At 38.4% G+C, this 26,187-nt stretch overlaps 1 protein-coding gene across 3 annotated transcripts in view; it reads left to right on the top strand.

Annotated features, from left to right (window-relative positions):
* Positions 1–25,766, top strand: part of hagh (hydroxyacylglutathione hydrolase) — a 45,292-nt gene extending 19,526 nt beyond the window's left edge. For all 3 annotated transcript variants that reach the window (XM_073060721.1, XM_073060719.1, XM_073060720.1), the window contains exons 6-9: positions 6,481–6,584; positions 20,210–20,311; positions 21,196–21,275; positions 24,157–25,766. In XM_073060721.1, coding sequence (XP_072916822.1) covers positions 6,481–6,584; positions 20,210–20,311; positions 21,196–21,275; positions 24,157–24,256 — 386 coding nt within the window. In that variant the 3' untranslated portion in view covers positions 24,257–25,766. The remainder of the gene's footprint in view (positions 1–6,480; positions 6,585–20,209; positions 20,312–21,195; positions 21,276–24,156) is intronic.
* The last annotated feature ends 421 nt before the right edge of the window (positions 25,767–26,187 follow it).

The raw sequence follows: 26,187 nt of genomic DNA, 5'->3' as shown, positions 1-26,187 counted from the left end.
TTGCAGTTGCTTCTGCTCTGTCTTAGAGGCAATAGACAATAGGTGCAGGAGTAGGCCATTCGAGCTAGCACCACCATTCAATGTGATCATGGCTAATCATACACAATCAGTACCCCGTTCCTGCCTTCTCTCCATATCCCTTGACTCCGCTATCTTTAAGAGCTCTATCTAGCTCTTTCTTGAAAGCATCCAGAGAATTGGCCTCCACTGCCTTCTGGGGCAGAGCATTCCATAGATCCACAACTCTCTGGGTGAAAAAGTTTTTCCTCAACTCAGTTCTAAATTACCTACCCTTTATTCTTAAACTGTGGCCTCTGGTCCTGGACTCCCCCAACATCGGGAACATGTTTCCTGCCTCTAGTGTTGTCCAATCCCTTAATAATCTTATATTTTTCAATTGGATCCCCTCTCATCCTTCTAAATTCCAGTGTATACAAGCCCAGTCCCTCCAATCTTTCAACATATGACAGTCCTGCCATCCCAGGAATTAACCTTGTGAACCTACGCTGCACTCCCTCAATAGCAAGAATGTACTTCCTCAAATTTGGAGACCAAAACTGAACACAATACTCCAGGTGTGGACTCACCAGGGCCCATGTACAACTGCAGAAGGACCTCTCTGCTCCTATACTCAACCCCCCCCTGTTATGAAGGCCAACATGCCATTAGCTTTCTTCACTGCCTGGTGTACCTGCATGTTTACTTTCAATGACTGATGTACAAGGACACCTAGTCTTTGACATACATAGATAGATAGATAAATAGATACTTTATTCATCCCCATGGGGAAATTCAACTTTTTTCCAATGTCCCATACACTTGTTGTAGCAAAACTAATTACATACAATACTTAACTCAGTAAAAAAAAATGTGATATGCATCTAAATCACCATCTCAAAAAGCATTAATAATAGCTTTAAAAAGTTCTTAAGTCCTGGCGGTAGAATTGTAAAGCCTAATGGCATTGGGGAGTATTGACCTCTTCATCCTGTCTGAGGAGCATTGCATCGATAGTAACCTGTCGCTGAAACTACTTCTCTGTCTCAGGATGGTGCTATGTAGAGGATGTTCAGAGTTATCCATAATTGACCGTAGCCTACTCAGCGCCCTTCGCTCAGCTACCGATGTTAAACTCTCCAGTACTTTGCCCACGACAGAGCCCGCCTTCCTTACCAGCTTATTAAGACGTGAGGCGTCCCTCTTCTTAATGCTTCCTCCCCAACACGCCACCACAAAGAAGAGGGCGCTCTCCACAACTGACCTATAGAACATCTTCAGCATCTCACTACAGACATTGAATGACTCCAACCTTCTTAGGAAGTACATTCGACTCTGTGCCTTCCTGCACAAGGCATCTGTGTTGGCAGTCCAGTCTAGCTTCTCGTCTAACTGTACTCCCAGATACTTGTAGGTCTTAACCTGCTCCACACATTCTCCATTAATGATCACTGGCTCCATATGAGGCCTAGATCTCCTAAAGTCCACTACCATCTCCTTGGTCTTGGTGATATTGAGACGCAGGTAGTTTGAGTTGCACCATATCACAAAGTCCTGTATCAGTTTCCTATACTCCTCCTCCTGTCCATTCCTGACACACCCCACTATGGCCGTGTCATCAGCGAACTTCTGCACATGGCAGGACTCTGAGTTATATTGGAAGTCTGATGTGTACAGGGTGAACAGGACCGGAGAGAGTACGGTTCCCTGCGGCGCCCCTGTGCTGCTGACCACCGTGTCAGACCTACAGTCTCCCAACCGCACATACTGAGGTCTATCTGTCAAGTAGTCCACTATCCAATCCACCATGTGAGAGTCTACTCCCATCTCCGTTAGTTTGTGCCTTAAGATCTTGGGCTGGAGCCCCACCGTCACTGGGGAAGGGAATGTCCTTAGACATTGAGTCTCCTTGAGTCAACTGCTAACTCTCTGCCTCCATTCACATGGATTCACCATTACTCATCTTACTGTAGGAAATAACTCCCATGCTCCTCCTCAGAATAGTGCCATTGAATCTTTTAAACCTACCTGAGATTTAGTATCCTACCCACTCACTCTGACCTACACTGGACAGTAGACCACTTCTGACAGGCTGCATCACTGTCTGGTATGCGGGACCTACTGCACAGGACCGAAAGAAGCTGCAGAGGGTCATAAATTTAGTCGGCTCCATCTTGGGTACTAGCCTACAAAGTACCCAGGACATCTTCATGGAGTGGTGTCTCAGAAAGGCAGCATCCATTATTAAGGACCTCCAGTACCCAGGGCATGCCCTTTTCTCACTGTTACCATCAGGTAGGAGGTACAGAAGCCTGAAGGCTCACACGCAACAATTCAGGAACAGCTTCTTCTCCTGTTGTCTGATTCCTAAATGTACATTGAACCCATGAGCACTGCTTCACTTTTTAAAAAAATATATTCTGTTTTTGCATGATTTTTAGTCTGTTCGATAGACGTATGCTGTAATTGATTTACTTCTTTTCTTCTATATTACGTATTGCATTGAACTGCTGCTGCTAAGTTAACAAATGTCTCGACACGTGCCAGTGATAATAAACTTGATTCTGATTGTGACCTTGGGTCTTTGATAACTACCAATCCAGCAACATCTGATGTTCAAATCAGTGTTTTTCCATCAGACCTGATAACGTTAAGAATTTTGTTTCTGCTAGATTAAATCATTTTTCAGTTTGATTGTTTACCACTGTGTCTTTTAAAAAAAAAGTGTAGTGAAATTCGAAACTGCTAATCCAAATTAATGGAGCATTTAATTTTTCAAAAAGAGGCATACAGACTTGGAATTGTTCTGATGATGGGAGCTGTAGCACCAAGAGTAAATTCAATCCCTGGTTAGTAAATTCAAGGACACCTTGTCTGTGGTGTCCGGGACCTCATTTATATGGACCAAATGGAAGCAATATATAATAAGGTGGTGAGATTGCAATCAAGAAGACCTCAGTATCAGTTTGGGTAAATCTGAAAGAGAGCCAGCTAGAAATGGGAATCTGAATTTGAGATTGGAGATGGTTGACAAGTTCATGGCTAGGATTGGAACTGTTGAGGTACTGGTTATATTGATTACCAGAAGAGGATTAGAAACAGCAATCAAGGTGGTTAATTTGTGTTGCCTTTCAGCAGGGAGATGTCGTCGGAAGTAGCAATCACAGGTAGCAGCAGTGATTTGGAAGAGTGTCAGTAATTGTTCTGCGGATGGAGGTGGGCAGTGCTGGTGACGGCTGAGGAGACTGAGCACAATGCTTGTAAGCTGGCTGCTTATCCTGGTTGTGATTTGAGTACTGGTTTGGCCACATGTAGATCACATTCTCCTGGGGGCAGCCCACTTGGCACTGGTTTATTATTATCACATGTGATGCAGTGAAAAACTTTTTGTTTTGGGTGCCATTCAGAGGAAGACTGTGCCATATGCACCTTGAGGTATGAGAAATAAAACAATGCAGAATATTGTGACACAGTTGCAGAGAAATTGCAATCAGACAAATCAAAGTTGAGTTTATCGTTCTTGAACTTGGTGGTGTGAGACTTAAGACTTCTGTATCTCCTGCTGGACAGTTGCTGCAAGTAGATGGAACAACGTAGTCAGTGGGGTCTTTGGTAGGTGATGCCTTCTTGAATAGCATGTAGTAAAGTGCAAGGGCTATGACAAGGTGGAATGGGCTTTCGTTCAGCGGTATATATGTATACTATTGAATGACAGTAAACTTGAACTTGAAGAGACTCCAGATGTTATTCAGCATCCCATTCTGAGCACAGTATGACAAAATTTCCATGACTTAATAAAGTATTTTCTGAAATTTGTAAGCAGACTTAATACATGAGTTGCAGAGTATCAAAGATTTTGGAGATCTTTATTACTAGTCTTAATCACTTGTAAAAAATTAAGAGTTCAATGTGTTCAATCAGTAGTACTCTTCAGCACCACCTCCTCCAGTAACGATGCATCAACATTAGCAACATTATGTTTACAGGCAGAAGATACTTGTGGTAGAAGGAGGATTGCCACTTACAGTAAAGACTAGACATGCCCCGGCATCATCCTTGATGAAGATGGCAGAGTTTGTCATCGAAATATTGGTTATAATTGATACCCGTACCTGGCTGGAAGCCCAAGGAGAGATTATTTTACATAAGTACACAGTTCCAGATTGTATTTAGTGATCTGAGTTGAAATAAAATTCTGTTAAGTAGTGCTGTGCGAAAGTCTAGGCACATTTATAAGAAATTCTGTAAAGCAAAGATGCTTTCAAATATAATGAAAGGAAAAGTTTCTAAACATTAAGAATTACTACAAAAAGCAGTAAACAGTAAAAAAAAAACTAAATCAACTTGATTTTTGGTGTGACCACCCTTTGCCTGTTTCTGCATCAATCCTCCTAGCTACACTGTTGTGCAGTTTTATAGGCAAATCATCTGGTAGGCTGTTCTAAGCATCTTGGAGAATTTGCCACACTTCTTCATCAGGCTTTGGCTGTCTGGCTTGCTTCTGTCTCTCCAAGTAATCTCAGACCGCCTTGATGTTGAGATCAGCACGCTGTTGCAGGCTATGCCATCTGTTGCAGAACTCCTTGTTCTTCTTTTCGCTGAAGCTAATTCTTTATGACCTTGCCGTGCGTTTGGGGTTATTGTCCTGCTGCAGGATGATCAGCCACCGCCCTGATAACGTTGCATGATGAATGAGAATCTGCTTGTACTTCTCAACATTGAGGATTCCGTTAATTCTGACCAAATCGCAACTCCAGTTGCAGAAATGCAGCCCCAACTCTGCAGGGAACCTCAGTATTGGTTGCAGACTCGCATCCATGTAGCACTCTCCAGTTCTTCTGCAGACAAAAATTTCAGATTTCAACTTGTCTGTCCAGAGCACTTGCTGCCATTCTTCAACATTGTAGTCCTTGTGTTTTTGTGTGTTGATGAGTCCCTTGGCTTTGTTTCCACTTCAGAGGAATGGCTTTTTGGCAACAACTCTTCCATGAAGACCATTTCTGACAAGACCTCTCCGGACTGTAGAGGGGTGTACTTGGTCTCTGAGTTCAGAGCTGATAGCAGTGCTGGACTTGTTCAGAATTAGGAGGGATATCACTTTGATGTATCTCTCGTCTGCTGCATTCAGTTTCTGTGGATGACCACTGTGTTTGTGGTCCTCGACCATGCCCATTTCTTTGTGCTTCTGCAGAAGAGCTCAGAGAGCACATCTTGAAATTGCTGTCTACCGTGATACTACTTCTGGGAGAGACCTTACTGATGGAAGATGACCACGTTGTGTCTTGTTGCTATGATCGCCCTTGCCATGGTGTAAGAATTGATGATTTGAAGGTTAAACTGTCATATCCACCACACCCTCACCTTTTAGTTTGATTGTCCTTCTGCATTTGTGTTTTAGTTAATCAGTTTAGTTCATTCAACTCATTATGGCATTGATCATTAGCATCTTGTTTCTTAGTTTAATCATGCACTGGGCTAGATACCTACAAAGTCATCAAGTTTTTATTTGAAAAGTGGTCTATTGCTTAATATGTTACTTTCTTCAACAAAGTATAAAACTTTGAAAATGTTTAATTTTTTGAAAAATGAGTGTTTGTATATCTAAAGTTTGCTCTTTTCTACCGACACACTAATGCAGAAGGCAAAAAATAAACATCCAAAACAAAACTTATATTTTTTTTAAAAATCTAAGGCTTTCGCAGAGTACTATGGAGGAGGAAGCTATTATTGTTGGAAGTATTTTACATGTGTACACAATTTCAGATTGTATTTGGTAATCTGATTTGAAATAAAATTCTGTTAGGTAACACAAAAGTTTCTAGGTTAGAAAATCTTAAAAGGACCTTTATTTAGTGACTTTTATTTTGATTTTACTGCACCGGGGAACTCTAGTTTTAATGAACAAAAATCATTCTGAAGAATTACAGGATATTTGGCTTCAGTTTATTGGCTTCCCCACTGCTTATCCAGGCTTGTCCTTCACTCTACAGACGAGACTGCTTCAGTTATGCTTCTGTCTCCTGTACACCCATGACTGGAGCATTTAATTTGTCAGTGGAGTAGCTATAAACTGCAATGGACTTATCCACTGAGCATCATTGTGGCCTTCACAGAGAGTGAAAATGTGCTCCAAAGTCAAATCACACACGGGCAAGGAGATTTAAGCTATGATTGCAATAATTATTCCCTTTATCAACATTCACTAACTTAAACATGAGTTCAAACACAGTATTGAAATCATTCTTGACTAATTTAAACCCTAGTAATACAGGAATCTTAATGCAAGTTGAACTGTGATGCAAACTTTATTGCCCACTATTTAAATCTTTTAACTTTTTGTGTCCCCTGTTGAATTTTCTTAATTGATTATCTTGGTTTCTCTTGTGTCCTTTTGCATCATTTCAAGGGTGATTTTCGCAGGTCTGTCTTAAAGACCACTGTTCAGTCTGCAGATTCATAGGTTTGTTATGGTTTTACACACAGGTGACACACTCTTTGTTGGTGGCTGTGGCAAATTCTTTGAAGGATCTGGTGAGGAGATGTATCGAGCTCTAATTGACATTCTGGGAAACTTGCCACCTGAAACTGTGAGTGGTTCAATTTTCAAAAACTAATTGAAGTACTAAGATGTTAATGTTGGACACTTTGTTTACCTCAGCATAGGACAGTGCAGCACAGGAGCAGGCCATTCAGCCCACAATGTTGTGCAGAACAAGCTAAAAAGCAAATCAAAACCACCCAAGCACTAATCCCTCCTGCCTACACCATATACATATCCCTCTATCATTCCTTACATCTGTGTTCCTAACCAAATATCTCTTTAAAAACTTCTAATGTGTTTGCCTCTACCAACATACCAGTCATTCACAACTCACATCCCCCTTGAACCTACCAGCTCTCGCCTTCAGTGCCTGCCCTCCAGTATTAGACATTTCAACCCTGGGAAACAGGAACTCGCTGTCCACTCTATCGACGCCTCTCATAATCTTGTGAATTTCTATCAGATCTCCCCTTAGTCTGCCACTCCAGAGAAAACAAGCCAAGTTTATCCAGCCTCTTATGATAGCACGTGCCTCCTAAGCCAGGCAGCTTCCTGATAAACCTCTTGTGCATCCTCTTCAAAGCCTCAACATCCTTCCTATAGTGGGGGCAACCAGAACTGTACACAATACTCCAGATGTGGCCTAACCAGAGTTTTATAAAGGTACAATGTAACCTCCTGACTTTTAAACTGAATGCCTCAACTAATAAAAGCAAGCATTCCATAAGCCACCCTAACTACCTTATTGACCTGTGTAGCCACTTTCAAGGAGTTATGAACTTGATAGATAGATAGATAGATACTTTATTCATCCCCATGGGGAAATTCAACATTTTTTCCAATGTCCCATACACTTATTGTAGCAAAACTAATTACATACAATACTTAACTCAGTAAAAATATGATATGCATCTAAAATCACCCTCTCAAAAAGCATTAATAATACCGTAGATGTCGGATTATAAGCCGCTACTTTTTTCCCACATTTTGAACAGCTTTGAACACTGCGGCCTTTACTACGGTGCAGCTAATGCATGATTTTTTTTCATGCCGCCAAAAACATTTTGCCTCGTAACAGTAGACCAATAAAATTGATGAGTAGTTCACAGAGGTCCAATGAAATTGTATGATAAATCAAGCGCACTTTCACAATTAAATTATTGTAAATCAGTCATTTGTACTCACCCTCATCAACATGGAAAACACTTGAAGAAAAGCATTGTGCTGCCTTTATGGCAGTTATTTAGTTTATAATATTTTCGCTTAGTAATTCATTTGTTAGTAATTTCTAGTTAAAGTTAGAAGTGTTTTAATTATATTTGTTTTCTGTACTACATCGCGGGATGCTATGACATCACACCCGGTTTCGCCGTGTCTTGTGGGAAATACCGGTTTGCGATAAACGGGAAGGTGGGGGGCGAGTGGCATTAGATCTGAGCGAACGCTGCTTTTAAGTTAAAGGCGATCAATAACTTTTCCTGGTAGGCTGCAGTATATATATTTTTTACCAGTCGTTAGGAGATATTGGAATGTTGTTCAGTAAAAAAGTATACGCAACGTAATTTGTGTTACCGATACGTATGTATATTTAAAAGTAGCCGCGTTACAGGCACGGTTCGAAAAAAAGCATTTGCAATATGTATTTGTTTATGTTACCATATGGATTTAATTAAAAGTTAAAAAATCCTCACGTGTAATATCTTTCTGTGTAAATATCTCATATTACAACGTGGGACACCTGCGGCCGAAAATCCGGTGCGGCCTGTACAAGTACAAAATTGATTTTCTTTCTAAAATTAGAGCCAGCGGCTTTTAATCAGGTGCGCTCTGTAGTGCGAAATCTACGGTAGCTTTTAAAAAGTTCTTAAATAGTTTACTTAAATACATTGAGTCCTAACCCCGGCACTTTAACATATCTTACTCCTGGCGGTTGAATTGTAAAGCCGAATGGCATTGGGGAGTATTGATCTCTTCATCCTGTCTGAGGAGCATTACATCGATAGCAACCTGTCGCTGAAACTGCTTCTCTGTCTCTGGATGGTGCTCAAGATCCCAAGATCTCTCTGCTCGGACTGTCTCCTTGTATCTGTCCTGCCAAGGTGTAACACCTTGCATTTATCTGTGTTAAACTCTATCTGGAGTCTCAAGATGGCGCTCATGGAGTAAACCGCATCTAGGCTTTGCTCCAAACCTTTTACGTTTTTTTTAACCTACAAACACCCCTTAAACTTATTTTAAAGGGGTCTAAACATATAGAATTTTTAAAAAAACTATTTGAATTACTCTCAACCCGCTGAAATGTCTAGAGCAAAAGAACCGAAACAGACGAAAGAACCGTTAACTTTAGAAGTTGTTGTGAAGTTTATAGACGCTAGATTTGATGAATTGGAGAAAAAATTACTTGGAAGATTTGCACAGTATGACAATCGTTTGAGATCACTCGAAGAAAAGTTCCTGACCTTTTCACGGGAATCAAATGAACAACAAGCAAGCATTTTGGCTCTTGAAGAAGCTGCTCGTAAGAAGGATCGTATAATCGAAAAAATGCAAGAAGAGCAAACTTCGACGACCCAACAGATGGAACGCTATAAAGCTAAAATTACTGATTTGGAAAATCGTTCTCGAAGACAAAATCTTCGGTTAATTGGAATCCCGGAAAAATTTGAAAGCGGTGATCTGACCGTTTTCTTCTCCAAATTTCTAGTGGATGTCCTGGGCGAAGATGTCCTGGATAACCCCCCATTAATCGATCGGGCTCACAGAGTCTCTAGATATCGGGCAGATTCAAGTCTGAAACCACGGCACATAATTCTCAGGATCCATTATCCTCACATCAAAGAACGACTGATTCGTGCGGCTCGTAAAAAAGGTATGATAACCTATCAAAATTTTAATTTTCGCATTCTGGAGGACTATAGCCCCGAAGTACTACGGGCTAGGCTGGCTTTCAGATCGGTTATGTCGAATTTTCACCAGAAAGGCTACAAGCAAGCGTTGCTGTTTCCAGCACACCTGAGAGTCACCCTTCAAGATGGATCTTTTCGGCTGTTTAAATCGCCAGCGGATGCTCAAGGTTTCCTGGAACAATGACATTTGATCGGGCTGATCAATGTAATCTAGCCTATAGATTTGGATCTGGTATAGATTGACGTTTGGGTTCTTTTTTGATACGGTTCATATATATTTCTTATATACGATTAAAGCTCTCTTTTTTCTACCGGGTTTATTCCGATTTCATATTTTTATATATTACTAACCGATTAATGTTGAAGATGACCTATTAGGGTTATTTTTTTTTTCTTTTTTTTAATCGATATACGCTCTTTTTTCATAGTTTTTAGCATTTGAATATTAAGATTTGGAAGAATAAAATGGCGTTTCTTCTTCCCGACAGACTCCAGTGTCTGTAGCGTCATAACTGTTTTGATCTGTTCGAAAGTGTTAAACCTTCATTTATTGTTTTAATTTTTTTAACCCTTTTGATAATATACATTTATAACACTAATTTTATATTTTAATTTTTCCTATATCAACCCTTTTTTTAAAATGTGGGTTGTTTGTATTTTTTTTAACTTTGTTACGTCTGAGTTGCCGTCTTGAGACAAGGGGGTAATTTTAGTATTAGATCGCTCGCTTGCCTCTGTTTGGCTTTTTTCCTGGGGTTTTGAGGGTGGTGGGAGGGAGATTTTTCTTTTTTTTCTTTTTTTTGCTTGCTTTTTGCTTAGTTTTACTTCATGGGCTTATATGAAACTACTAAAATGGCTGCGGTGCTGTGACTTCCGGCTTCCCTTTGAACTTACTTTCCCCTTCCGAGTTCATGAGTTCACTTTTCTTTTAAACCTATATGTTAACTGTAATATATATTGTCAATATGGATAAGACTATTAACTTTGTTTCTTGGAATACTAATGGTTTAAATCATCCGATTAAACGGAAAAAAGTATTCAAAGTATTCCATAGAATGAATGCGAATGTTATTTTTGTACAAGAGACTCATGTTAGGAAGGTGGATAGTCAGAGGTTGTTTAGGTTTTGGAAGGGCCAACAGTATCACTCAAATTCGCAAGCCAAAGTGAGAGGTGTTTCTATTTTTATAGACTCATCAACTGCTTTTATACATTATGAAACAATTTCAGACCCGCAAGGTAGATTTTTGCTTATTACTGGGTTGCTTTTTAATCAAAAAGTTGTTTTAGTTAATGTTTATGCTCCAAATACTGACTGTCCTGAATTTTTTAAATGTTTATTTACATCCTTTCCTAATTTGAATCAATACAGATTGATAATGGGCGGGGATTTCAATTGTTGTTTAAACCCTTTGATGGATAGATCCAAACCCATTCAAACTTTTCCGAACAAATCGGCTTTTCTTATTAATTCTTTCATGATTGATTCAGCTATCTGTGAAATCTGGCGTTTTCTACACCCTAATGATAAAGAGTTCTCATACTTTTCCCATGTGCATCATAATTACTCAAGGATTGACTACTTTTTCATTGATCAGCACTTCCTTACAGATGTCATGGATTGCAAATACGACTCTATTGTTATATCTGATCATGCACCTTTGAAGTTATCTATTAAGGTGACGGATTCACATATTAGTACTAAAAGTTGGAGGTTTAATTCTGTTTTACTGCAGGACTCTGACTTTATTAACTTTATTAAACAGCAAATTGATTTGTTTTTCTCAATAAATTCCACAGCAGACATCTCTAGTGGAACTCTCTGGGATACTTTTAAGGCATATATTCGTGGACAGATTATTTCATATTCTGCCGGAGTTAGGAAACGAACTAACTCTAAAATATCAACATTAGTTGATAAAATTAAGGCAATTGATAAGATTTATGCATTGACCCCTAGTAAAGAACTTTATAAAGAAAGGGTGGAACTTCAAATGGAGCATAGTTTATTGTTAACCTCTTCAATTGAAAGTCAGTTAATTAAATCGAAAGCTCAATTTTATACATATGGAGATAAGTCTGGTAAATTACTAGCTAACCAATTGAAAATTGTTTCGGATAAGCGACAAATTACTAAGATTCGTAAACAAGATGGTACTCCGACGATTGATCACAAAGAGATAAATACAGCCTTTCAAGATTTTTATAATTCTTTATATCAATCAGAATGTACTAAAGACTCTTCTATAATGAGTGAATTTTTAAGGAAATTGAATATTCCAAAAGTAACTGCTGAGGATAGTGTAATTTTGGATACACCTATTACGGAGTCTGAAATAGAAAAGGCCATTTTCTTAATGAACTCGGGTAAAGCTTCGGGCCCAGATGGTTTTTCTGCAGAATTTTTTAAATCCTTTTCTTCTATACTTTCTCCTTGGCTTTGTAAAATTTTTAAAGATGCATTAAGTATAGGTAAACTACCACAATCTTTTTATGAAGCTTCTATTTCTTTAATTCTTAAAAAAGATAAAGATCCCACTGAATGTGCATCTTATCGGCCTATATCTTTGCTGAATATGGACTTTAAGATTTTTAGTAAAATCCTGGCTGTTAGATTAGAAAATATATTGCCTCGGATTATTTCTGAGGATCAGACTGGATTTATTAAAAATCGTTATTCATCTTTTAATATTAGAAAATTAATTAATATTGCTTATACTTCTTCATCTAAAATCCCAGAATGTGTCATCTCCTTAGATGCCGAAAAAGCATTTGATAGAGTCGAATGGTCATATTTATTTAATACTTTGCAACATTTTAATTTTAGTTCAAAATTTATATCATGGATTAAATTAATATATCAGAAACCTTTAACTTCGGTTTTCACTAATAATCAAAGATCCCCTTTTTTTCAACTATTTCGGGGTACAAGGCAAGGTTGTCCTTTAAGCCCTTTATTATTTGACATTGCTTTGGAACCCTTGGCTATAGCTATTCGTGAATCACCCAATATTTTAGGTATTACCCGCGGGGAGACGATGTATAAGGTATCATTATATGCAGATGATTTGTTATTATATATATCTGATCCTGAAAGATCTATTCCTGCTATTTCTTCTTTGCTTGCTCAATTTAGTAACTTCTCTGGGTATAAATTGAATTTTAATAAGAGTGAACTTTTTCCATTAAATATGCATACTCCAATTTATAATCGGGTACCATATAGAATTGTTACAGACTATTTTACTTATTTAGGTATTAAAATTACTAAAAAACATAAAGATTTATTTAAAACTAATTTTTTGCCTTTAATAGATCAAATTAAGCAACTTGCTAATAGGTGGTCCCCACTATCTATGTCTTTGGTAGGTAGAATTAATGCCATTAAGATGATGATACTACCTAAATTTTTATACCTATTTCAAGCATTACCAATTTTTATTCCTAAATCTTTTTTTGATACAGTTGATTCTAAAATATCGTCGTATTTGTGGCAGAACAAAAATCCTAGGTTAGCTAAAAAATATTTACAGAAGCCTAAGAAGGAGGGCGGTTTGGCTCTACCAAACTTAAGATTTTACTATTGGGCAGTTAATATACGGTATTTGATATTTTGGACACAAGAATCGACTACAGTTGCTGGCCCACAATGGGTAAATTTGGAATGTAAATCTGTGCAAGATTTCTCATTGATTTCAATCTTAGGATCTTCACTTCCCTTTTCGTTATTTAAAATGAATAAACAGATAACTAATCCTATAGTCAAGTATACATTACGAATCTGGTTTCAATTTCGTAAATTTTTTGGTTTGAATAAGTTTATACTGTCAAGCCCTATAACAGCTAATTACTTTTTTCGACCATCTTCCATAGATCAAGCCTTTTATTTATGGAAAACAAAAGGTATAACATGTTTTCGTGATCTGTTTTTGGATGATAACATTATGTCCTTCGAACAATTATCTAATAAATATAATTTATCTAAAACCCATTTTTTTAGATATCTACAAATTAGAAATTTTTTATATAATGAACTAAAGTCTTTTTCGAAAGAATGTCCATTGGACATTACAGAAAGAATTTTAGCTCTTAATCCTTGTCAAAAGGGTCTTGTTGCTATCATTTATAATATGATTATGAATCTACAACCAGATATATCTGAAAAAATTAAGAAGGAATGGCAGGAAGAACTGCATTGCCCTATTTCTACTGAGCAATGGGAAAAAATTTTATTATTGGTAAACTCATCCTCTATATGTGCTAAACATACTCTAATACAATTTAAGGTCGTACACAGAGCTCATATGTCTAAAGATAAACTTGCTCGATTTTACTCGTATGTTAATCCAACCTGTGATAGATGTCATTCTGATATAGCTTCGTTGACTCATATGTTTTGGTCCTGTCCTTGCTTACATAACTATTGGAAAGATATTTTTAATATTATTTCAAGAGTTTTAAATATTAATCTCCAACCACACCCTTTTACTGCAATTTTTGGCCTACCAATGATGGATAATAAGTGTTTATCCGCTTCATTCCAACGAATGATTGCATTTATTACACTAATGGCTAGAAGATCCATTTTACTGAATTGGAAAGAAGCCAATCCTCCAACAGTATCTCAGTGGTTTTCCCAAACTATTTCCTGTTTAAGTTTAGAAAAAATTAGAAGTGTGGTTTTCGATCCTTCAGTTAAATTTGAGGAAACTTGGAGACCATTTATCCAGCATTTTCATATGAATTATACGGTCTGATCCTGAACCTTATTGTCACTATCCTGAATTGTGTGGATGGAGGTTGGGAGTCATAGGCACTACTGTATATATATAACATTATGCGATTGCCCATGTTGGTTAGTTTTCTTTTTCTATTTAGTTGTTGTTGTTTTTTTTTTTGTTTTGGGGGGGGGTTTTCTTAATCATTTATATTATTATATGAGTTTGAGAGATTCTATGTATGGATCAATATATATTTGAATGTTTATCAATCTATTATGTACTCTCAAATGTCTTGTAACAATATTTTTTTTCTGTTTTTTTTCAAAAAACTAATAAAAAGATTTGAAAAGAAAAGTAAACTCTATCTGCCATTTATCTGCCCATATCTGTAACTGGTTTGTATCATGCTGTATTCTTTGCCCGTCTTCTACACTATCTTGGTACCATACACAAATTTATTAACCCACACATCTACATTGTCATCCAGGTCATTTATATACATCACAAACAGCAAATATCTTTGACCACTACTCTGTCTTCTATGTGCAAGCCAGTTCTGAATCCAAACAGCCAATTTGTTGTGGACCTCAGGAGGGACTTGGTCAAACATCTTACCAAAATCCATGTAGACATCATCCTCATCAATCCCTCTCATCACCTTGTCAAAAGAAAAACCGAGTTGATAAGGCACAACCTGCCATGCTGGTTCTTCCTAATTAGACCATGGGTTTCCAAATGCTCATACATCCTATCCCTTAGAATTCTTTTCAGCAATTTCCCGACAACTGACATGAGACTCATCAGTCTATAGTCTCCAGGATTTTCCCTTGATCCCTTCTTAAATAGAGATAGTACATTAGGCACTCGCCAGTCCTCTGAGACATAGCCAGTGGCTAGAGAGAGCACAAAAATACTCATCTAGGGCCCAGCAATCTCATCTCTTGCCTCATTTAATAACCTGGGGGGTAGATCACATCAGGCCCTAGGGACTTATCTACCTTAACTGTGTTAAGGAGGCCCAGCACTTCCTCCTCTTTGACCTCTAAATGCCCTAGCGTATTTATACGCTCAGGACTGATCTCCTGGTCCTCCATATCCTTTTTATCCTTTTCCATGCTAAGTACTGAAGCAAAGTATTCAAATAATAATCCCCACTTTCCTCTTAGCCTTGACGTATGTGTAGAAATCCTTGTGATTCACCTTAATCCTGCCTGCCAAGGACTGTTCATGGCCCCAATTCCCTCCTTTAATTCTTTTCTGGATTCTTTATACTCATGTGCTTTGTGCGATCGTAACTTCTGAAGCTTTACATACTTTTCCTTTCACTACTTGACTAAATTCATCACCTCTCTGGATATTCAAGGTTCTCTTATCTTTCCATCCCTGTCTGTCCTTCTAACAGCAACGTACCTTTCCTGTACTCTGCATCTGTAAACACCCTCCACACGTCTGGTGTGGACTTGCCAGAGGAAAGGTGTTCCCAATTAACGCTTCTTGGTTCCTGCCTAATGCTCGCATAATTTGCCCTACTCCAATTTAAAACTCTGCCACACGGACCATACCTATTCTTATCTATAGCTATCCTGGAAGCTAAAGAGTTGTGGTCACTGTTCACCTATTGAAAAGTCAGTCAACTGGCCAGGCTCATTACTCAACAGCACAACTCTTCCTCTCGTTGGACCATCCACATATTGATTTAAGAAAACTTCCTGTATAAACTTAACAAATTCTGCCCCATTTAAACCCCTTACACTAAGAAAGTATCAGTTTAAAATGGGCAAGTTGAAATACCCCATGACAACAACCCTGTTATTTTTACACATTTCCTTAATCTGATTACATTTCTGTTCCTCAGTGTTCCGGTGGCTATTAGAAGGTCTGTCGTACAATCCCATCAGTGTGATTGCACCCGTCCTATTCCTGAGTTACATTCAAATGGACTCGGTGTCTGACCCTCCATTATGTCTCCCCTGAGTGCAGCTGTGATATTGTCCCTGATTAGTAGTGCAACTTCCCCCCCCCCCCACCCCTCCACCCCTTTACCGCTTCCTCTATCTTTTCAAAAACTTCCAAAACCTGGTACATTAATCACCCATTCCTGCCTGTCTGTCAACCAAGCTTCAGTAATGGCCACAACATCGTAGTTCCACGTACTGATCCATGGTCTAAGTTCATCACCCATACCCATAATTCTCATAGCATTAAAATATACACATTTCAAACCATCCGACCCATTTCTTATACTGTACCTGTTATTTTGATTTTGCCTTTCAATACTTTCTCATGACTTCTACCTTCTGGTCCGATCCTTCCCTTACTGACCTGGGGCTCCAGTTCCCAGCCTCCTGCAAAACTAGTTTAAACTCTCCCGCGTAGCATCAGCAAACCTCCTGGCCAGGATGTTGGCTCCCCTCCAGTTCAGCTGCAACCCATCCCTCTTGTACAGGTCACCCCTTCCCCAGAAACGCTTCCAATAATCCAAGAATTTGAAACCCTGTCCCCTGCACCATCTCCTCAGCCACTCATTCATCTGTGCTATCATCCTGTTCCTACCTGCACTAGCACGTGGCACAGGGAGTAATGCAGAGTTTACTACCTTGAGGTCTTTCTCTTCAGCCTCTTTCCTAACACTATATACTCATTCCATTGGACATCTTCCTCTTTTCTGTCTATGTCGTGATGCCAGTATGCACCATGACCTCTGACCATTCACCCTCCCACTTAGGAATATTCTGCAGCTGCTCTGGGAAGCAGCATTCCATCCTGGTGTCTCTTTTGCAGCCACAGAATCTCCTTTCTGTCCCTCTAAATATTGAGTCCCCACTGCCTGACTTTATCCTTCCCTGTTGAGCCCCAGAGCTGGCCACAGTGCCACCAGCTGGGTCACTGTTTCCATGATCTGATGGGTCATATCCCCCAACAGTATCCAAAGGGGTATTCTTGTTGCCGAGGGGAACGGCCACAGCAGAACCCTGCACTGACTACTTAATCCCCTTGCCACTTCTGGTGGTCACCCATCTACCCATCAGCCCGTACTCTGGGTTTGACCACCTCTTCAGAAGTCTCATCTATTATACCTTCAGCCTCCTGAATGATCCGAGTACATCCAATTTCAGCTCCAACTGCTTGACCCGGTCAGTCAGGCGCTGAAGCTGGGTGCACTTCCCTCAGGTGTAGTCATCAGAGAAACCGTCAGTTAAAACTAACAGTTAATTTCAGACTTATCTTTCATAGTTTTGTGCCATCTGTTTTTTCTGTTGTTATATTTGTGCAAAAAGTACTTCCATTAACATGTAATTTTTAAAAACTCTCTACCTCTTGGTGCCCATATGTTCTGACCATTGCCCCATCTACTGTGGGAAACCTGAGCTGCTCACTGGAGTTCAGTTCCATTATGTCAGCCACACGCCATGAGGCCTCTTTTCGAGGGTTTCGATAGATGCTGAGTTCTGCAAGACTATTCTTTGGTCAACATAACTTACTATTCCCCCTACCCAATGGAACTCCTACTTCTAGGTATCTGACACCTGGGATTTGATCTTCTCCAGCTCCGTATTGACAGTGTCAAGCCTGCGAACCTTTGGCACCCCCTCCATAAGTAACCCCAGCTGTGCATTCAGCCTGGATTAGATATTCCGTAAATGCAGCATCACTGTTAGTTCCCATAGGCAGTTTCCACGGCTGATATTTCCCAGCTGGAAAAAGTTGTCAGTTCTCCCTTCAGTTGTGATGAGGGCATGAAACTCTCACCTTGCATTCATCACAACTAGGACGGATTTAAATAACCTCTTTCAGATCATCCCCTGTAACCTCCAGCCCAGCTCCTCATTTCCATCTTGCAGACATTCACGTGCTCAGTACATGAGCACTACGGGTATCTGGACCTGCGCATCTTCCATCTCTCTAATGCAGGGCTTCTAGTACATTGTTCCCTTTCTTTAACCCTTTGCAGTCTTGCCTTCTCTACTTGAGTGAATTGCTTCGGCAATATTCTCTAATACAGTTTTACTTTCGTTCTTTATGTTGTATCAGTAATTAAACTTTGAGAAACTAAACTGGATATCTAGACAATTCTCCACAAGTCACTTACAAAATATTTTTCTTAAGATTTTCTCTACATATTCCCTCTTTGTGTCCTTGTTAGTGTTAATATTGAGACATTTCTGAAGTGGAGATATTTCTCCCCAGGTAAGAAACACTGTACAGTTTGGCTTGTCAAAGTGCAGACGGTGAGTGGTGTATTATTCAATTAGCCACTAATTCTGAGTTCCACTAAATGAGGTTTTCTTCATTTTCTTTTAAATTTTGTGAGAATGAAATATTGCATTCAGATTTCTATAGTTTTGGTTTGAAGATCTGTTTTCAGAAAAATGCAACAAAGTTAGGTTGTGTATTCCCTAACTTTCAAGAAGTTTCAGTATTGAAAGTGAGTTTATAAAACTATTTGCCATTACAGTTGCAAGATGCATATTTAAAATATGCAGTTTCTAAAATAAAGAGAGATAAAAAGAATTTATTTTTTTTACATCCAAATGTTGGAATAAAACTTGTCTTTTTCACTTGTAATAATCTATTAGAAGCAACAAGGCAGTTTATTTTAACCCTTTCTAAATTACCATTTCTTGTAATTTAAGACATTGTGACCCAAATATTCAGCTGCAGATTGTGTTAGGCACCATGCAAGGATTTCTCTTCAAATGTACTAAAAAAAAAATGGCCAAATGCAAACAATAATTGACTTGGCTTACAGAAAGTTATGGTGTGGTCTTAAGTTCTTGAGTGTCAAAGGCCTTGCCGATTGAAGTAGGTCTCAACTGAAAGATGCCTCAATGACTGGATTTTAGGTGAGCAGTTGCCCAGGGATTGGCGGCAACTTCAAGCTTCCAGGCAAGTCCTTTCTTTGTTAGTATCAAATGCACTTCACTCCCATGTTCCAACCTCTAATATTGTTGCTGATGTTCTGCCTGCCTGTCACCCTGTCCCTTTTTCCTCTTTCCCCAAACCAAAATCTCCACCATCTGTGATCCTGGTTGATCGCCATCACTGATCAACACCCATCCTCTCCAACTTTTCAGATTATCTCTCCAAACAGATTATTTTGTTCATCTTATTTTCACTTCCTTCAAATCATTTCTGTTGTTGGATGCACCTCATCACCCTCCTGGTTATCCCATCCTAATCATCTGTCAACAATAACACACGTCTCCCATCCCCAAACTGGACTCTTACTGACTTTCTTGATTTTTCTTCAATGGCAAGACTGTGGACATCAGTTCTTTGTGCATGTATTTGTGTTCAAGCTCTGTTCCACCACATGCAGCACCTTGAGCATCATTTAAAACAGGACGTTCAAGTCTGGAGGCCACATGAGGATCTGGAGCTAGCCTTCACGTGGCACTGCTTTAATATGTGGTACTTTGTTACTTTTACACAAAAGTGAAAATGTGTAAGTGGGACTTTCAGAAACAGAACTGTATTTATCTAGCACCTCATCATTTATTTTGTTGTCTCAGATCATTCACCTCTTAATCTTTAGGTGGAATCATTGCTTTATATGCTATTTTGTTGGGTTTCACAAATGGGAACTGATCTAGTTAATGTTTATTTTAGGAAGAAGCGGAGTGAGGAAGAAAATGTTAGCCTGTGTGATACCTCACCTTCTGTTGATCTTTGATGGCATCTGGTTATCCATATGACCTTGTTTCACTGAGAAATTCAGCCTGCCCTTCCTTTAATATCTCGTCTGATGCTCAAAGCCCCGTCAATCCTACAAGTGAAGAACCAGCCTGAGACTCTGATGTGGGCCTCGAGTATCTTATCACGCATAACATAGCATAACAACTTCAAAGTTGCAATAATTGTCAAGAATATTGCTGAGGAAGGAGTGGTGCCACAAATGTTAAAAAAAAATTCCAGTTAATGGGTACAATAACATACCAATTCCTTTCTCGTGGCTTTCTGTAGCTGTCATTAATTAGTTGGATGACTATGTTTGAAATGTTGTTTTTGCTTGAGGTGTTGAAGTGACTTTATTTTATTTTCAGAGGGTATTCTGTGGGCACGAGTATACAATCAACAATCTTAAATTTGCGCGACATGTTGAACCAAACAATGAAGTGATCAAACGAAAATTAGCTTGGGCTAAGGTAGGATTGCCTGATGAAGGGTCTTGGCCCAGAACATCAGGTGTTTATTCATTGCCATGGATGCTGCCTGACCTGCTGAGTTCCTTCAGCATTTTGTGTGTGTTGGTAGGATTGCTGCTTCCAATTCCAGTTCCAATAGTTGAGCAATTTGCTTCATCTTATGAACTTGCTGGTCCACTGGTGGCTTAACAGGTTCAAATACCTGACATGTATTGAGCCCGATGCTACATATATATTTGGGTAGGCTTTCTGCGATGTCCATTAATTTCAACAGGGGCTGTGACGTGTGCAAGTTCAAATGATTCACAGTAACAGATCAAGTCAAAGCATCTACATGACTCACTACTTCTTGAATCTGCATCATTGAGGATCAAAGCACAATATTTTTTTTAAAAACAGCCGTGTTAGTGATGTGTTGTTACAATATGGTTAATTAAGTGAGTTTCATTCAAAAACAAAATAATGATATAACTTCATACACACCTTAATTTTTTTTTCTTGTCCATCCGTTGCTAGAAAAAGCACTAGTTAACAACCACTTCAAATGGTTGATGGCCTTTCCTGTTCTGACATGTCAGTCCACAGCCTTCTCTTCTAGCGCTCTTCTAATTTGAGGAAAATAGTTAAAGACAGGCCTGGTGCCGTTTGCATCTGACAATAAACAAAAGTCAAGAAAACGTGTGGATTAAGTAGTTTGAAGGTCATTTCTTTTGTCCTTGCCTTCTGTGTATCTTCAGAACCAATTCTCTGAGGCAAAACTTCAGATTTCTCCTAGGTCTGTAGTCATATGTTAAATGTTATGTATTAAGCTATAATGCAAAGGAAACTTGTACCCAGTGTTTCATAAATTTTCATTTTAAACTTTGATCTTTAATCTATTTTAGGAACACTATAATCTTGGAAATCCTACCATCCCTTCCACCATCGGAGAGGAATTTAGTTATAACCCATTCATGAGAGTCAGGTATGGCAAAGTCCACTTTAAGAATCTCAAATATCCTTGCATCCCTTTCCACAGAATATAATTATTGCCAAGTTAGGAAAAATCAGTCTTTTTATTAATAATGTATTATTAAGCTTGTTTTAATGAATGGATGTTCAATGAATATAAATAAATTTTTGTTAAATATGATCACAGAGGTATGAAGTGCTGAAGTAGAAGATGCACCTCAATAACACCCCAATGATCGTTATTTAATAATAGTGTAAAAATAACAGGAAACCAATGGTTTCATGAGTTCAAAGAACTTGGGGAAATTAATATTGATTAAGAAATAGCACAAGGGAAGTCTAGATCCCATGACTACCTTTGAAGATTTCAATTGTCTCTGTAGTTAAAGTTTTGAATTTGAACTTGCAAAATTCCCCAAATTTTAGAACTGTCTACAGAGATTGGAAATTTAATTTCACTATTCATGTAATGAAAGGGAATAGATAAAGGGGAAACTAGCTAATTATCCTGACATCAGTGATAAGGAAAATAGTAGAATCACTTATTATGGATATGGTAACAATATACCAGAAAATTGTAATGTGATGCAAGTTTTTTGTGATTGTAACTAAATGTAGGTACAAAAATTTCATAAAATGGTACGAGAGTAGCCATATTCATGAGATTGAGACGATGAGGATTAGCTAACAAGTAAGAACAGTCAAGTAAACCAGTTGTATTTGGATTGACGTTATAAGAAGCTGTAGGAAAATAATCAAGTGGCAGATGCTTGAAATCGCGAAGCACTCGGGAGTACCTATAGAAAGTTAGCATTTCTGGTCATCAGGACTGAAAATGAGTCTTCAATCTGAAATGCTAACTTTTTCCCCCCTCTATGTACTATTTAAAAACTCAGTTAAACCTCAAGCAACAAACTCCCCAAGACTTACAGGATTATTTTAATCAACAGATTGCAAGCTGCCTGGCTTGCCTACGAATTGTTAGAGGATCTCCCTCAGCTTCAAGGATGACATGTTTCCTCGAAGGGATAAATTTTTAATGTGGGGTGTCCTTTGCACATCAGCTATCACTGAGTATTGACAAAGTCCATGGTCCAATGGTTAAGAGATCCAAGACAATTGGAGATCAAGCTCTGCCACGTTAATTTAATATGCACATGCCTAGATGCATTCTTCATTAGACTCTGACTATCATGTCTTCTCCTAACCCTGTCCCTTCCTTGCATCTTGCCTCCTCCTGTGATAAACATTCACTTTCCAGCGTCCGAAAGGTTTTTTACTAACCTCAGCTTTCTGGCATAGTGGCGTGACCTTTATAAAGGATCAGCGTTGTCTGTGACAAAGTTAAACTTCTAACTAATATTCCTTGCTCTGCTTCTTCTTGTAAACAGAAAACAGTCTTCTGCTCTTAATGTAAATTGCAAGAATAATCAGTCAGAAGTTCTAAGGACAGCTTTGCAGAAAAACAGCGCTGTCTACAGAGCTCAGTCTGCTGGCCCACAGCAGAGTTCAGGCACTCAGCAGAGGTGGTTTGCAAAGTGAAGTGACCAGGAGATCTTCTCTTCTTCATCAGCCAAACATAGGACAATGGGGTTATGTTAATTGGCCTGCACCAAACCTGACAACACTGACTAATTTATTTAGTTCAAGGAAGTTTGCAGACAGATTGATGGTGTCATTTAGCACACCAAGCAAGGCCACAGGTATATTTGATCAACCAATAGATGTGATATTTGTGTACTCAGAGTCAGCCCTCACAACCTTAATTTTGGGTGTCTGGGACCTCTGTCCCCAGAAACTTTTAGACCATCTGTGTGAATTACTTTGCCCCAGCAAAAGTATCTGAAAACATTACATGCAAGTAAATGTCAACTAGTAACAAAACAGTATAAATGTTAGAAAGCTTTGGGGATTGTTAGAAATGACAAGGAAAATGACAGAAAGATGGGGTAACAGAAAGGTGAACTAGAATTCATTCCTTAGCTTCAGGTTCTGCATCGGGTGACTCATTTGTCTACAACTCATTGACATGTTCTCTTAGTTCATAAGAATTTTAGCTGTGTTTGGAAATCTTTTGTAATTTGGGAATTTTTATAAATCAAAAATCCCTGAGCTTTGAATATGTTTTACAAATTATTTAAAATTGTCTAAATTTAAAAATGTAGCATCAAAGAAATAGTTTGCTAGCTAGAAGTATTTCCTCCTTGGTGGGGAGGGGGAACCCACCACTCAAATACTCCGTTGCAGAGACTAGACAGGGAATTAAGATAGTCTTTGAAGAATAGGTTTATGCAGTATAACTTCCCTATCTAGTAAGGGTACACATAGATATTGGAAAAGGCTTAAAATTTTCATTTGAGTTTAGGGCTTCGTGATGGTGAGCCCAATACCATCAAATTTCCCATTCCTATTTTCACCTCAATCTTACTTTGTTTCTCTTAGCCCACTTTCGTTAAGTCCCTGCATTCCTCCTTCCTGTTCCTGTGCTCTCCCTTCTGCTTCTCCACTTCGCTTCTGCCTTTCTTTCCACTATCTTCTTCCCCACCAGCTACTCTCTCTCTCCCAGGGCAAAGCTGACCGGTTTTACCATAATTGTGCAATATGTGGCTAGTTTCTGTTTTTGCATAGAGAATTGTAGCAGGCTTTTGTTAACAACTGATCAGTACTCTGGGTGCGGAAGACAGAGTTGACAGTTTGCAATCTAGTTGTACATTGTATTCGTCACTTGTCTTTAGTTTTTCATTATTGCAGGCTATCACCATCCCAACAAACAATTCCTCTTCTGTAAAAAGCCACATTTTCCATGACTGACTTCTTGCTGAAATTTAGGTAAATTGTTGGTATTGACAATTAAGCTAAGGGACATGCAGTAAACTGTGACATTTTCCTTAAAGGGAGAAGAGTGTTCAGGACCACGCTGGACAAAAAGATGCAATTTCTACAATGGACGCCATCAGAAAAGAAAAAGATCATTTTAAAGTACCAGCGGATTAATTGTTGAATATGGCCACAGCATTCCTTCAGTATAGGTTATCTCCTATACCTGAAGTTACATTAAGGAGCAAAGTGTATTTAGTAATGAATCTTCTAAATAAATTGAAATTGCTTTTCAGATAGAATATGTATAATATATTTAATTTTCCTGTGTTTTAGGTCAATGAAAATTATGAACACATTCTTTTAACTTTAGTTGTACAGTGATTTGGTTTCCTCAGTTTCTCTCCTCATTCTAGCCTGCTTGCAAGTTTACTTCATCTGCTGCCATTTTCTGGAAGCCAAGCAGTTTAATTGATTTCATACCCAACCAAACGTCCCAGAGTTACATCACCTAGTTGTTCTGTTGTACCAAGGCATGAAAAGTAAAAAGTACCAATGGTATCCTACTTCCAGGGATGAAAAATTTGCAAGTGGCCTTCCAGGTTCTTCTGGAGAAAGATAAAAGTTATAAAAATCAAGTTTTAAAATTTTTTTTTTTAATTATATCTGATTCTGGCTAAGCTGCATAGAGTCACTTTGTTTGAGAATATAATTTCATTCCTTTTTTGAGGCAGGCATTTCATCAACCTTCTATTTATTTTACAATCTTTGAAGGTGCCAGAAATCCTTAAATACAAAAGCACTTTCTTGACCTGCTGTTATGTGAATGTGAAAAATGTTAATAGTAAAAGTAAAACTCTAAATAATATAATGTTGACTTTTCTTATTAATTACTAAACTACAAGTTACGAATCTTACTATTAGAACTAAAACCATTAAATGGCATTTATAGAGAGAAACAAATGGAAGGAAATATAGTTGAAAATGATGCACGAACACTTTCCTACCTTTCATTCAAAAATAAAGAAAGAACTGTTCTACAGATCTTCTATAAGAATTTATTTTATGATGCAGATCACATTTAGTCTTGACTTCCTTCTTGACATCTTTAATTGTATAATGAAATGTATTTGGGGAAATTGCTTACGTTAAATCAAGGGCTACAGGGAGGGGCTGATTTTAAAAATGCAAGATCTCTTTGTGGTAGACATAATGTAGATATTTAGCAGGTGCTTTCAATGGTATGATCTAGAATCTAAGTGTAAACAGAATAAGTGGCTTGAAGCAGTACTTTATCCAAAATTAATTGCTGCTTGACTGAATGGTTCTGTGTAAAAACTTGTAATTATTGCTCTTGCAGAACTTATTTTTCTTAACCTAGGTTAATGCCTTCAGCCAAGACCATGCAGTCATTAATAAAACCAGCACATGTTGACTTCTCTGCATGAATTTATTATTATTCCATCGATCTATCTAAGCAGAACCAGATTTGAGAGAAAGGTTGTTTTGTTCTCTTCAGAGTGGCATCGTTGCGTGGAATGTATAGTAAGATCTTCTCAATTGACAATATATCTGCGATTGCTTCTGCATGCATTTTTGGAATTATAATCTTAATAGAATCATAATATTAATTTTGTGAAGTTGTGAAGAGAAATATAATTGAGTAAATAAAATGTGTTATTCAATATGTGAAGGCTTTTTTTTACATTAAATCAGAATATTTCAATTGCTGATTTAAGTTCAAGCTTAATTGTCATTCATCCCATACATGAATATCTATGAATACAGCCAAATGCCAGGGCCAGGGTGCAAAACACAATACCAAAAATCATACACAGCACAAGGCACATATAAGATAGCAGTAAGATACAGTCATATGCAAAAAATCAATTGTCCAAGTCCCTGAGTTCATGAATGTTGTAGCAGTGTGCAGCTGAACACAGTACAGCTTGTCTTCTGCTGAGCACCAACCTCAGCATGGACGCCATGCCATACTGCCTCTGGCACTTGGGTGGAGTGTCAGATTCTGACACCTCCCCCGGGCAGCTGCAAACAGGCAATGCTGTGGCTTGAGGTCTATTCCTCGCTACATTCGAGGCCACGCAGCT

This window comes from Hemitrygon akajei, chromosome 11, assembly GCF_048418815.1.
Source record: "Hemitrygon akajei chromosome 11, sHemAka1.3, whole genome shotgun sequence".
NCBI lineage: Eukaryota > Metazoa > Chordata > Chondrichthyes > Myliobatiformes > Dasyatidae > Hemitrygon > Hemitrygon akajei.
This window is presented reverse-complemented; position numbering and strand designations above follow the sequence as displayed.